Genomic DNA, 14,992 nt, shown 5'->3' on the forward strand with positions numbered 1-14,992 from the left:
ACGAAAATATTCATAGACAATATTTCTGTGTTTTTTATACAAAGATGTGACTGACAGTTTATATGTATCATATAGTTTTTAGCTTATTCTGTTGCTGTTTAGTATTTTGATCAAGTGTGTTTACTGCTGTTTCTGTTGATGTCTAGTATTTTTATCAGTGTTTGCTATTGTTTCTTGATGTCTAGTATTTTGGTTAAGTGTGTTTGCTGCTGCTAAACTTATGTTTCAGATTTTAACATTTTGACTAATGGAATTTTATATTTTCTTATAATATGGTCGCCGTTTCTATGCCGAACCCGTATCTACAAATTTGAAGTTTGACGTTTCCCGTCTCTGCTCCCTTCCCAGTTTCCGGTCCCCGTCCTGGTCCCGGGGCTGCTTAGTATATAGCTGCCCGTCAAACAAATTTCACAGGCAGCAGTCATCCAACAACGTAAACAGACGGCATGTTAATACTTAATAATGAATTTGTCATCCCACACTTGTAGATATTTTTTACCATTCCTGCTTTTGACATCCTCTAGAACCCACAAACATAACTCTGCCTTTCATTAGTTCCAGAGAGTCATACCTAATTTACCCATATAGTTTATCATACACCAGAAAGGTTATATAAATCAGAAAGAAAAAAACAAATTAAATAAAAATAACTGGATCGAACCTATTTAAGGTCCGCGGTAATGTAGGCCCAACTTGATTGAAAATCTTCCAGTGGATCATCCAGAAATTTTCTAAGTAGTGTACACCTGGTTTGGGATAGAAATGGTTGGATTTTTTTTTGTCAGATTGCGGAAAGGAAAGATAACGACGGAGGATGTTGCATAATTGAGCGGTTAAATGATTGATTTTTTCCGTGGAAATTATGCCAGTATTGACGAAAAAAATTGTCAAAAATTGACAAATTTATTTGACCAAAAGTTAAGTTTGGTCCAACATTGTTTATAGGTGTTTTGAATATAGTTCTCACAAATACCTGACTGTCTTCTCTCTGGTTATCTGATCGTGTTCTTTTGCTCTTATTTTCCGACGTTAATTGAAGGAACATCCTTTTACTCCTTTTTCAGTTACAGTTAAATGTCTGTAATGGTAACCAAAGGAATTTAGAATCAAAATAAAGAGATCTGATGGTTAATATTTTAATCATATAGTAACAAGGCCAAACTATGACGACAATTTCTCATCCTTCCATTGATGTATCACTACAACTACAAGAAAACACATGCTTAACGACGAAAATTAACGAGGAAAAACAATCCTCGTAAATTTGCGTCGAGTTTACGACGAATTTACGTGAAAAACTAAAGTCATCGTTATTTCCTCGTAACGTAACACAAAAACTGTTTCGTCGTAAAGTGGATGTATTTTACGAGTATTTTACGAGGAAAAACTATTTCCTCGTAAATACGACGTAAACTTTGCGTGGTATTTACGAGGGAATAGTTTACGTGTATTTAGCGAGGAAATTTTTGAATCCACCAACTTTATAGGTGTTACACGTTTTTTTTGCCCACCTAATTAATTTTCGTCGTAAATTCATAGCAAAATTACAACTACCAGATTCGAATTTTCTATAAATATGGATGTTTGAACATCATTTTAAACACACCAACAACAAAAAACGTGAAAGAAAAAAAATGGCTGGCTCCGGGACTATTTACGAGTTGCGGAAGTGGATGTATATGCATAGAGATGCTAACGGGAGAGTGACGAAAGAATACCTTGCGGGTCTGGAGACATTTATGCATCAAGCAGATTCAACACCGCTCGCCCAAGAAAGTGGTAAGATGTTCTGTCCTTGTCGGAAATGCAACAATTCGAAACTGGCAAATCGTGAAAATGTTTGGAAGCATTTAATAAATAGAGGTTTCACGGCAAATTACTATATCTGGTTTCAACATGGAGAAGGTTTTAATTATGATCAGAATGAAGCTAGTAGTAGTAATAGCAATTTTCAGGAAAAAGAACCGGTTGATCATCATTTGCATAATGAACATAGTTACCATCAGGAGGAGATGGTAGATTATGATAGGGTTCATGATATGGTAGCTGATGCATTCGTAGCTCATGATGAAGATGAAGAACCTAATATAGATGCAAAAAAGTTTTACGAAATGTTAAACGCGGCGAATCAACCACTTTACAGTGGTTGTAGAGAAGGTCTCTCTAAATTGTCGTTAGCTGCTAGAATGATGAATATTAAAACTGATCACAATCTACCTGAAAGTTGCATGAACGAATGGGCGGACTTGTTTAAAGAGTATTTGCCGGAAGACAATGTGTCTGCTGATTCTTATTATGAGATTCAAACTGGTTTATAGTCTTGGGTTGCCTTCGGAGATGATAGATGTTTGCATCGACAACTGCATGATCTATTGGGGAGATGATGAGAAGCTAGAAGAATGTCGATTCTGCAAGAAGCCACGATTCAAGCCGCAAGGACGGGGACGTAATAGGGTACCGTACCAAAGGATGTGGTACCTACCAATTACAGACAGATTGAAAAGATTGTATCAATCAGAGCAGACTGCTGGAAAGATGAGATGGCATGCCGAGCATACTCAGACGGATGGTGAGATGACTCATCCATCAGATGCAAGAGCCTGGAAACATTTCAACAAAGTACATCCAGATTTCGCTAGCAATATCCGGAATGTGTATCTCGGATTATGCACAGATGGATTTAGTCCGTTCGGAATGTCAGGGAGACAATATTCATTGTGGCCAGTCTTTCTTACTCCATACAACCTGCCACCGGAGATGTGCATGCAACGGGAGTTACTATTCTTGACCATATTAATACCTGGTCCGAACCATCCAAAAAGGTCCCTGGATGTTTCCTACAACCACTGATAAAAGAGTTGAAGGATTTGTGGTCAACAGGGGTGAGGACGTATGACTGTTCAACGAAGACGAATTTTACGATGCGAGCGATGCTTTTGTGGACCATAAGTGATTTTCCTGCCTATGGGATGTTGTCTGGATGGACTACACATGGGAGATTAGCTTGTCCATATTGTAATGGAACGACAGATGCGTTTCAACTGAAGAATGGTAGGAAGACAAGTTGGTTTGATTGTCACCGTCGATTTCTTCCCATTGGCCATCCTTACCGAAGAAACAAGAATTTGTTTAGGCACAAAAGGGTTGTGAGAGACACTCCTCCTCCATATCTAACTGGAGAACAAATTGAAGCGCAAATCGACTACTACGGAGCTAACGAAACAGTTCGTTGGGGTGGTAATTGGCATGTCCCTCGTAATATGCCAGATTCTTACGGTGTTCATCACAACTGGCACAAGAAGAGTATATTTTGGGAGTTGCCATATTGGAAGGATCTTCTTCTGCGCCACAACCTCGATGTGATGCATATAGAGAAGAATTTCTTTGAGAACATCATGAATACAATATTGAATGTCCCAGGGAAGACAAAAGACAACATAAAATCGAGGTTGGACTTGCCGGATATTTGCTCAAGAAGCGAGTTACATATTAAAAGCAATGGACAAGTTCCCGTTCCGATATTCAGATTATCTTCAGAAAAAAAGTCGGTGTTGTTCAACTGGGTGGCATCAGAAGTGAAGTTCCCCGATGGGTATGTTTCGAATCTCTCTAGATGTGTTGAAAAGGGTCAAAAGTTCTCCGGGATGAAGAGTCATGATTGTCATGTATTTATGCAACGACTACTGCCCTTTGCATTTGCGGAGCTACTTCCAACAAACGTACATGAAGCACTTGCAGGTACGTAGTGTATTATATCACAATAATTTACAAAATAATATATGACTAACAATGTGTTTAATTTTTTTTTGAATATAAAAGGCATTGGAGCATTTTTCAGGGATCTGAGCACACGCACTCTTAAAGAAGAAGTTGTGGAACAGCTTCAGGAGAACATTCTCATCTTATTGTGCAACTTGGAGAAGATATTTCCTCCCGGATTTTTTGACGTCATGGAGCATCTAGCTGTCCACCTCCCATATGAGGCATTGCTTCGTGGACCTGTACATTACGGATGGATGTATCAGTATGAGCGAGCCATGAAATATTTGAAGGGAAAAGCAAAGAACCTCGCCAAAGTTGAAGGTTCTATAATTGCTGGAAGTTTGACGGAAGAAGTTTCTCACTTCACATCGTACTACTTTGCGTCAAAAGTACGTACACGGAGAAGAGCTCCAAGAAGATATGATGATGGTGGTGTTGCGCCAACATATGCAGTTGCTGGTGTTCCAGACATCTTTAGCCAGATTGGGCGACTCGGTGGGAAGTCTAAAGAGGTTTGGTGGTCGAGTGAACAAGACGCTCATAGTGCACACACCTATATTCTACTCAATTGCGAAGATCCATTGATGCGTTATTTTGAAAGGTAACATATATTGACACTTCGAAACACATATAAGTATAATTAATTGTATAATTGCGAGAGATTCATTCCTATAAAATGTGATTTTACAGCCTATTTGTTTCTCAAGTCGAAGAAACATTTCCTGGTATATCCACAAGTGACGTAGACAAAAGGAAAGATCAACACTTCATTAAGTGGTTGCGGAATCATGTATTAACTAAAAATTTTTTCATACATTATCTGTATTTCATTAACATTCTCTTTATTTTTGCAGGTTGATTATGACGACGACGATGCAGATTATCCTAAGTGGTTACACGAAGTAATTCAATCTCCACTTGTAAAGGTCACCACATCACAGATGTATTTCACACGAGGCTATACTTTTCATACATATGACTATGGTAGACACGGGCGACCAGTAACTATGGAATATGTGTGAAAGGGGAAACAGATTTCTACGGGATCTTGACGGAGATTATTGAAGTCGAATTTCCAGGGATACTGAAGCTGAAATGCGTCCTCTTCAAATGTGAATGGTTCGACCCCGTCGTCAACAGAGGTGTTCGGTCTAACAAATTCGGTGTAGTTGATGTCAACGGTGGACGAAGGTACAACAAATTCGAGCCTTTCATCTTAGCTTCACAAGCAGACCAAGTTAGCTTCCTTCCATACCCTCGGATGAGAGATTCAGGTATAAATTGGTTAGCAGTAATCAAAGTTACACCTCGAGGACGAATCATCAGTGGAGAAGAACCACCATTGCAAGAAGAACAGATAAATGAAGTGAGGAACCTGAACAAGAAATTGATGATATCCTTCTCATTGATCCGCATAATCACGAGTACGAAGATCTTACCGATGATGCCACAGACGAAGCTGTTGAAGACGAGTTTAATGAAAATGATGATGTTTCTAGTGATGACGAGAATGTCGATGTATCCGATTGATGTATTTGTTTTATGAATAAGATGAGGGAGTTTGTTTTATGAATAAGATAATGTGGGTTTGTTTTATGAATAAGGTAATGTGGGAGTTTGTTTTATGAATAAGCAAATGTGGGAATTGTGGTTTGGAATGGAAATAAAGATGGGGTTTGAATATATGAAGTAGAAAATAAGGAATATGGGGTTTCGGGTTTCGGGTTTCGGGTTTTGGATTCTAGGGATTTAAACATAACACTCGTTAATTCCACGTAAGCTTAAATCGTCGTAAAGTCCTCGTATTCCAACGAGTAAATAACGACGAAGGACTCGTTAATTCCACGTAGGACTAAATCGTCGTAAATACCACGTAGGATGAATTCGTCGTAAAAACCACGTAGGATGAAATCGTCGTAAATATAACGTAATACAACGAGGAAATAACGACGAAACCTAAAAATAAATATGGGGTTTGGAATATATGAAGTAGAAAATAAGGAATATGGGGTTTGGGGTTTGGGGTTTCGGGTTTCGGGTTTGGGGTTTGGGGTTTCGGGTTTTGGGGTTCCGGGTTTTGATTTCGGGTTTTGGGTTTCGGGTTTTTGGTTTCGGGTTGGGGTTTCGGGTTTAGGGGTCGGGGTTTGGGTTCGGGTTTTGGATTTCGGGTTTCGGGTTTCGGGTTTCGGGTTTCGGGTTTCGGGTTCTAGGGATTTAACCATAACACTCGTTAAAAATAACGACGAAACTTAAAATTAAATATGGGGTTTGGAATATATGAAGTAGAAAATTAAAGATGGGGGTTTGGGTTTCGGGTTTCGGGTTTCGGGGTTGGGGTTTGGGGTTTCGGGTTTGGGTTTCGGTTTCTGGTTTCGGATTCTAGGGATTTAAACATAACACTCGTTAATTCCACGTAAGCACAAATCGTCGTAAAGTCCTCGTAGGATGAAATCGTCGTAACTACCACGTAAAATGATTTAAACAAAACACTCGTTAATTCCACGTAAGCAGAAATCGTCGTAAAGACCACGTAAACGGATTTATACATAAACCCGTTAATTCCACGTAAGTACAAATCGTCGTAAATATCTCGTAGTGTACAAACTTGAAAAAAAAAGGAAAAGGAGAGAAATACCAGATTAACATGTGGCAAGACTTCCAGCAATTATAATACGTAAGTCTCGCCCACATGAATTCTAATATCTTCTCCTTTTCCTATTTTTTTCAAATATTTATAATTTGAATAGGATTTTTTGAGGATTGTGATTTGAGATAAGGTGTGATTTGGGAGTTTGTGTGTGGTTTGAGAGTGAGAGTTGTGGGTATATTTATAGGAAAGCAAGCCTCGTTAATTCCTCGTAAGGTAAATCGTCGTTAATACCTCGTATAAAAAAACACGGGCCTTTGTGATTCCTCGCAATTTCCTCGTAAAAAAAAGACGGGCCTTTGTAACTGCTCGCTATTTCGTCGTAAACTTACGAGGAATTTGCGACGATATGTAATCTTATATATACACCCGAGCGCTCACTCTTTCTTTCCTCTCTACTTCCTCCCTACTTCCTCTCCATTTCGTAGCAATGGTAAGCCTCTCTGATTCCTCTCTAATTTGGTTAGTTTATGATAGATTAGGTGGTTAGTATAGGGAATTTAGATAGGTTTGCGGATTTTATGTTGTTTAGTGTTGATTATGTGGATAATGTTGGGAAATATATTGTTGACGTTAATTTTTAAAATTTCATTTTTTCCCAGGTTCGAAAAGGAAGACTTACTGCCCATTACAGAGAGATCTTCGGTGAGCCGGGTAGTCGTTTAGACCCGGCCTCTTCTTCCGCTCCCAGTTCTTCGGGCCAGGAGACTGTCCCCGAGACTCAGTACACTCAGAGAGTCTCTGGGTCTACTTCTTCTACTGCACCATCGGCTCCTCATGTGCCTCCTCCGATGCCTCCTCCTGTGTCTCCTCCGATGGCACCTCCGATGGCCGCCGATATTCATCCTGATTTGATGGTGCCTCCGAGTGCTCCTTACTCGCAGTACACTGTAGAGGACATTCTCAGTCTGCCAGGCAGAGAAGGTTTACCAGTCATCGACCCAGACCGACCGGACGGAACTTTGTGGTATGTTGCATTAATTTTTTTTTAATTCGTTTAAATTTCTTTTATAACATTAAAAAATAATTTATATTTTAAATTTGTATTTTCCAGGTGGGGGGTTGACGGATGTCTTGCATCGGACGTAACCGACACGATCAAGGGTTACTTCTCCATGCCACATCCAAACTGGAGTAAGACGCCTCACTACGTCAGAAAGACGTGGTTCAAAATTTACGCTGTAAGTTTCTATTAATTAATTATTTATACTTTAATTTTTTCATGATTTATATATATACTTTCTAAAAAACTAATTGTTAATTTATTTTTCCAACAGCAAAAATATACTTGGGCCTTGGGGATCACTGAGAGGGTGAGGAAGAAGTTTAACGCGAAGGCGAAAGTTCGCTTGTTGGACACGGTCTCCAACTGGAAGGGTGACTGGATCGTGAAGGGGTATGAGCGTGGCAAACCCGCTGAGCTCACCACGGATGTGTGGGATGGCCTCATCCGTTATTGGCGCCTTCCTGATTCCATTAGAATCGCCCAAGCTTGCTCTAACTCCCGTAACACGGTCGATGAGCACGGGAACGGGCCGATGCTTCACACTACGGGCCAAAAACCCCACGCCGGTGTCCGTTTGGAAATGGTAATTAAATATTTTATTAAATAATTTTTTAATATATATATTAATTTATTCTAACTTTCTTAACTGTTTTTTAGGCCAAAGAGACGGGACATCTCCTGTCTCTTATGGAACTTTACGAGAGGACCCACAAGAACAAGGCGGGCGTATTTGTAGATGGCAAGTCCGAGCAAATCTACAACGACGTAGTTGCTCGGGTTGAAGACCGCCAGACTCAGCTGACCCAGCAGTCTACCGACGGATTACCCGTCACCTTATCCACACTTGACGTGGATAAGATTTACGAGGAGGTAAATTTTCAAAAAAATTAATTTTTTATTATTCATTTAATTTAACTTTAAATTTTTACTTACAATATTTATTTTTGTTTTTAAGGTTGTCCCTAAAAAAAAGGGACGGACGTTGGGTATTGGTTCCGTCAACGATGTTCCGAGAGCGACATCGTCTTATGGTCAGCGACGGGATGATGAAGTCACTGAGCTGCGTAGAGAGTCCGCTCAGCTGCGTAACGAGTTGACCGCGACAAAATCTCGTATGGGTGGAGTCGAGGGTTTCTTGGACGTTATTGCGGCCACAAATCCGGAATGGGAGTCCATGTTGAGGAACATGCGACAACAACATCCCATTCAAGGCGAGTCATCCGACGTACATAACGAGGCGGATGTTACGAGGAGGAGTGATGAATTCTACCGGGCGATGAACGACCCTTAGTTTTTTTTTTTGGTTGTTGTATTATATAAATTCAAAACTTATTTATATATAAAATATTTTCATATTGATTTATTTTTATTTTAAATTTTAATTTATTATTAAATTAAATAATTTTAATTATTTTTTAATTATATTTTTAAATTCTGTAAAATAATAAAAACGAAGTAAATTCGTAGCTAATGTACGACCTCTTTACGTGGAAACCTTACGAGGAAATGACGAGAAAAAATTAACGACTATTTTACGAGGAAACATTTGTGAGGAAATAACGAGGAAATGACGAGAAACAATTAACGACTATTTTACGAGGAAACATTTGCGAGGAAATAACGAGGAAAAGTTTACGAGTATTTAACGAGGAAATCGTTTCGTGGTTGTTACGTGTATTTTGCGAGGAAACTCTTTCAAGGTATTTACGTGTAGGTTACGAGGAACTCATTTCGAGGTATTTACGAGGAATTGTAGCGACGTCCTTGCGTGGAATATTGACGTGGTCTTTACGACGAATCGTCTTACTTCGTCTTTACGACGAAATATATTCCTCGGTAAGTTACGACGAATTAGCGAGGAAATATGTGTTACGACGGACGAGTAACGAGCAAACGCGCTTCTTCGCTATTTCGTCGTAAAGCCTCTTTTACGACGAAATAACGAGGAAAATCGCCCTCGTTAAGGTTATGTTTTCTTGTAGTATATGTCTTTCACATTAACAACTAAGCCGACCCAAACCTATATAACACCCCAATGCAACCTGAGTGCCAATGCCTACTCACAAGGGACTGAAAATGGCAAACGTTGCGTAGTTGAGTGGGTAAAAAGGTTAGACTTCTTCGTAGCAATGACTTTGTGTATTATTTAATAACATTTAAGTTGTTCCTTGAGCGTTAAGCAACAATGTGTGATGGAAATTGTACATTTGATGTGTTAGATTTTTTCACCTAGAGGGATCCATTTTTCAGTGTTGACAACATTAACATTTACTCGTTCTTCATATCTTTGATCCATTTTGAAATAAATAAATAAAAGTTTCAACATCGTTTCTGTTAAAGCCTAAATGTAAGAGTTATTTTTCCGACCTGAATGCTTTGATCATTATCACTTGTTGAATCGTTCTTGAGGTAATATCTTGTAATCAAGATCCTTGACACAGACTTTTAGAGTTCGCATGGAATCATCTCTCAAAGGTTCACAAGCTTCTTCGCTCTAATGGTGGTCTCTCTCGTGTACATTTCGTAGCAAGGAGAGTGCACACCATAGCAGTAAAAGAGCTTTAACACTTGGAAGAATAAAAGACACGTAACTTGTCCGTTATATGGGTCAAACGTTGCGTAATTGATTGGGTAAAAGGTTAGACTTCTTCGTGGCATTGACTTTGTGTATTATTTAATAAGGTTTAAGTTGATCCAAAATAAACTAATGCATTGTCTTGGAAAACAAGTGCGGTTCAGTATATTGTTAAATAGATGCTTGAGAATAGTCTCACAATTTCTCTAAAGAATAGCTTACTTGGTCTTATTGACATGTTTGCTTCATGAACTAATCTGAAGGAGATCGTTCTTGGAGACGCAAGAACGCACATGGGGATGACGTGGTTTGCTTTCTTTCTTTTGTTCACCATGATATTGAGTTATAGTCATGGAGAAATAACTACACAGAGTCCTTTGTCAATAGGACAAACTCTCAGTTCCTCTAATGGAGTTTATGAACTGGGGTTCTTTAGTCTTAACAACTCCCAGAATCAGTATGTCGGAATCTGGTTCAAAGGTATTACTCCCCGGGTGGTTGTGTGGGTGGCCAATAGAGAAAAGCCTGTTACAGACTCCAAGGCAAATCTAAGTATCAGCAGCAATGGAACTCTTCTCTTATTGGATAGAAACCATGGCCCTGTCTGGTCTAGTGGAGGAACTTTCGCATCTAATAGTTCTCGTGCAGAGCTTTCAGACATTGGAAATCTTATTGTCATAGACAACGTTTCCGGACGAACACTATGGCAAATCTAAGTATCAGCAGCAATGGAACTCTTCTCTTATTGGATAGAAACCATGGCCCTGTCTGGTCTAGTGGAGGAACTTTCGCATCTAATAGTTCTCGTGCAGAGCTTTCAGACAGTGGAAATCTTATTGTCATAGACAACGTTTCCGGACGAACACTATGGGAAAGCTTTGAGCATCTTAGTGATACTATGCTCCCTTTCTCACCCTTGACGTGTAATCTCACGACCGGTGAGAAGCGGGTGTTGACTTCTTGGAAAAGTTACACTGATCCATCGCCTGGTGATTTTGTGACTCAGATTACACCGCAAGTTCCATCACAGGTGCTTACCACGAGAGGCTCAAAGCCTTATTATCGAAGCGGTCCATGGGCTAAAATAAGGTTCACGGGGATACCACTAATGAATGAAACGTTAGCAAGTGAATTCAGCTATCCACAGGATGCAAACGGGTCAGGGTCTTTCTCTTTTGTAGGAAGAGACTCCAAACTTTCACGTCTAGTTCTAACACCAGAGGGCCATCTTAAAAGGTTTCAACATAGTGGGACCAAGTGGGAAGTAACCTATGAGGGTCCATTAGCCAATTCATGCGATGTTTACGGTTTATGTGGACCTTTTGGGTTGTGTGTTAGGTCCGTACCTCCAAAGTGTAAATGCTTCAAAGGGTTTGTTCCAAAATATAAAGAGGAGTGGGAAAGAGGAAACCGGACTGATGGTTGTGTAAGGCGAACCGAACTACTTTGTTATGGAAACTCTACTGGCAAATCTCAAAATGTCTTCCATCCTGTTGCCAACATAAAGCCTCCAGACTCTTACAAATTTGCAGATTTGGATGCTGAAGAATGCTACCAAAGTTGCCTCCGAAACTGTTCTTGCTTGGCCTTTGCTTTTATTCGGGAAATTGGGTGCTTAATGTGGAATCATGAGTTAATGGACACAGTGCAGTTTTCTTCAGGAGGAGAGCTTCTTTCCATTCGTCTTGCACGTTCTGAGTTGGGTAGGCCTTGGGAAAGATTACATCATTGAACTTTTTTTTGGTTCCATCATGGCTTATTGTTTTATTTGTTTTTGTATCTCAGATGGAAATAAGCGCAAGAAGACCATCACTGCTAGTCTTGTCAGCCTTTTTCTTTTTGTGATATTGGGTTCTGCTGTGTTTTGTGTTTGGAGATACAGAGTGAAACATAATGGTAACACACTGATGACCTTACTATATTTATAGATATGGCTTGTTGTTCATTTATTCTTGGAACGTTTCAGAAAAAATATCAAACGATGCTTCACAAGATGCATGGAGCAATGATCTGACACCACAAGATTTCTCAAGTTTATGTTTCTTTGAAATGAATATTATTCAAACTGCCACCAATAATTTTAGCCTCTCAAATAAACTTGGGCATGGTGGATTTGGTTCAGTTTATAAGGTCAGAGAATTGTATTCCACTTTGCTCTTTTGTATTCTCTGTTTATGCTCTCGAAATATATTTAAATCTGTTTCAGGGGAAGCTTCAAGATGGCAAAGAAATTGCTGTAAAACGGCTTTCTAGCAGCTCTAGACAGGGAAAAGAGGAATTCATGAATGAGATAGTACTCATCTCAAAACTACAACACAGAAACTTGGTACGAATTTTTGGATGTTGCATTGAAGGAGAAGAGAGACTGTTGATTTATGAGTTCATGGTGAACAAAAGCCTTGATACTTTTCTCTTTGGTTTGTCTCCTCTTACCTCTTTCATTCTATATCAGAAACTATTTAACTGATAGTGTTTTTTAAACCGTCTTATTGCTTAGATTCAAGTAAAAAGCATAAGATTGATTGGCAAAAGAGATTTGATATCATTCAAGGTATTGCGCGTGGACTTCTCTATCTCCACCATGACTCACGCCTCAGGGTCATTCACCGAGATCTCAAGGTCAGCAATATTCTTCTGGATGAGAACATGAACCCGAAAATATCAGATTTTGGTTTGGCTCGGATGTTTGAGGGAGCCCAATATGAGGAAAATACTCGCAGGGTTGTTGGTACTCTGTAAGGGTCTGACTTCAACAACATGCTTACCTAAAGATTCATAGTATGTTAAAATTTTGGTGAAACTATTTGATATGTGTGCAGAGGATATATGTCTCCTGAGTATGCATGGACAGGGATATTCTCTGAGAAATCAGACATCTATGCATTTGGAGTTCTTTTGTTAGAAATCATCAGTGGAGAAAAGATCTCAAGATTCAACTATGCAAAAGAAGGAAAAGACCTACTTGAATATGTAAGACTTTAAATGCTTTTTTCATACATATTCAGAGAGGTTTCAAAACGTTTCTTGCGCTAATAGTTTTTAGAACTCAACAGGTATGGGAGTCTTGGTGTGAAAATGGAGGAATTTTTCTCTTGGACAAAGATGTTGATGATTCATCCCACCCACTAGAAGTAGCTAGATGTGTTCAGATTGGTCTGCTCTGTGTTCAACACCAACCTGTGGACAGACCCAACACACTTGAGTTGATGTCTATGCTCACCACAAAATCAGATCTTCCATCACCAGAGAAACCTATATTTGTAGTGCATAAGAGGGATTATGAATCCTTGTCTAATCCTTTGATTACCTTCAATGAGATGACACAGTCTGTGATCATCGGGCGTTAAGAAACAATGTGTAATGGAAGTTGTAAAACTAGAGTGTTAATAGATTGTTCTTCTTAACATTTACTCGTTCTTAGTTTCACTAATTAATACATTTTAAAATAAAAAGTTTTCTTGTATTGGTCTTGACCAACTATCTTGTAATCAAGATCCTTGACACATGGGCTTTTTACGAAGAGAGTTAATTGGTGTCTATAGCCTATCGACCACCTATATTTGGAAACTACCCCTATAATAATACTAGAGTTAATCTGCTTTAATAATTTAATTTAATTTTGCAATATTTTTTAAGAAAAAGATGAATTTCGTAAAAAATATTTTTATTAATATTATTAAAATATTATTTGATTTCCTATTTACATTGTTTTTATAAATTTGTTATTTTTGAACTTAGCTATTTATTTGTTTGTATTATAAAAGTAAAATTATTGTTACTAAAGTATTTATAGTTTCTTATAAGTACATAATTTTAATATCACATAGATTTTTCAGTACATATACACTACTATACTATGCTATACACTACTATGAATACTTTATTAATAATTAGTTTTATTTTTTAATAATATTAAGATAATATAATAGAAAATTGTTTTATATACATTTTTCTATGAAATTTATTTAAAGTGTGCTTTATTATTTTTCATAGTTAAGTTTTTATACAATTTTACCATTTAAATAACTAATATTTAGATATCAGTTTGTTTGTATACGTAAATGTATAAATGTATTTATAAACATGTGTATATTGTTTCTTAATAAAAAAATTAAAAGCGTCATATAGATTGTTCCATGCTTATTAACTAATACAACACTGTTATAAATATTTTATTATAATTTTATATGTATTTCTATTTGAATGACATAAAAGATTAATCCTTATGCAATATATCTAACTTTTTTGTATTTACCAAATTTTTAGAATGAATGTATTATTATATACTTATTTTATGCATATTTGTATTTAAAATACTCTTATTTAATTCTTTTAAATACATATCTAATAGTTTTATATGTATATTTAGGTCTAAATCATAATAAATATTTTGATGAAATTTAAATAATAGTAACTATCTGTTTGTTAGATATAAGAAAAGGAGAAAATATATATATAATTTATGCTAATATTAAGTAATATTTTATTTATTAAAATAAAAAATAAAAATCTAAAAAATTAAATATATCTCCTACTTGATATAGTTACAATATAAATTAGTGGTGGGATTATGATGTTTTAGCGGTTCACAAAATGTTTTCCCCAATTGAGAAGTTACTTTTCTCGGAAAAGGGTTACCATGTACTTCGATTTATTATTATTAGTGACCTAATTTAAAAAAAAAATATTTTAGATAATAAAAAAATTTAGGTATGTTTCATAAAAACATGTTTGGTTAGTTAAATGAATATTTGGATTATGACTTTTTAAAAACAATTGTCTCAAAATTTATTAAAATCTAATTGTTGATGAGTAAATAACTATGTTAATTTATTTAATTGATAAAAGGCAATTCAAAAGCATATAAACAAACTGTTTAATCAACAATATGTGTATTAATTGTGGATTATTCTTACCACATTTTATTTTTAATAGAACTTTGTAAGCTTATTATAAGCCAAAACTGAATTGGCCCGGTAAGAAAGAAACGAAAATTGACCAA

The 14,992-nt window shown here is 37.2% G+C and overlaps 1 protein-coding gene across 1 annotated transcript; it reads left to right on the forward strand.

Moving 5' to 3' along the window:
* Positions 1 to 9,936: 9,936 nt before the first annotated feature.
* LOC125601371 (G-type lectin S-receptor-like serine/threonine-protein kinase At1g61480) lies at positions 9,937 to 14,328 on the forward strand. Its single transcript, XM_048773582.1, has 5 exons — positions 9,937 to 11,693; positions 11,776 to 11,886; positions 11,957 to 12,122; positions 12,175 to 12,283; positions 13,140 to 14,328. Exons 1-5 carry the CDS (start codon positions 10,694 to 10,696, stop codon positions 13,335 to 13,337), a joined length of 1,584 nt encoding a protein of 527 aa, XP_048629539.1. The 5' UTR covers positions 9,937 to 10,693; the 3' UTR covers positions 13,338 to 14,328.
* The last annotated feature ends 664 nt before the right edge of the window (positions 14,329 to 14,992 follow it).

Source organism: Brassica napus, unplaced genomic scaffold (genome assembly GCF_020379485.1).
Source record: "Brassica napus cultivar Da-Ae unplaced genomic scaffold, Da-Ae ScsIHWf_2538;HRSCAF=3280, whole genome shotgun sequence".
In the NCBI taxonomy this organism is placed as follows: Eukaryota; Viridiplantae; Streptophyta; class Magnoliopsida; order Brassicales; family Brassicaceae; genus Brassica; species Brassica napus.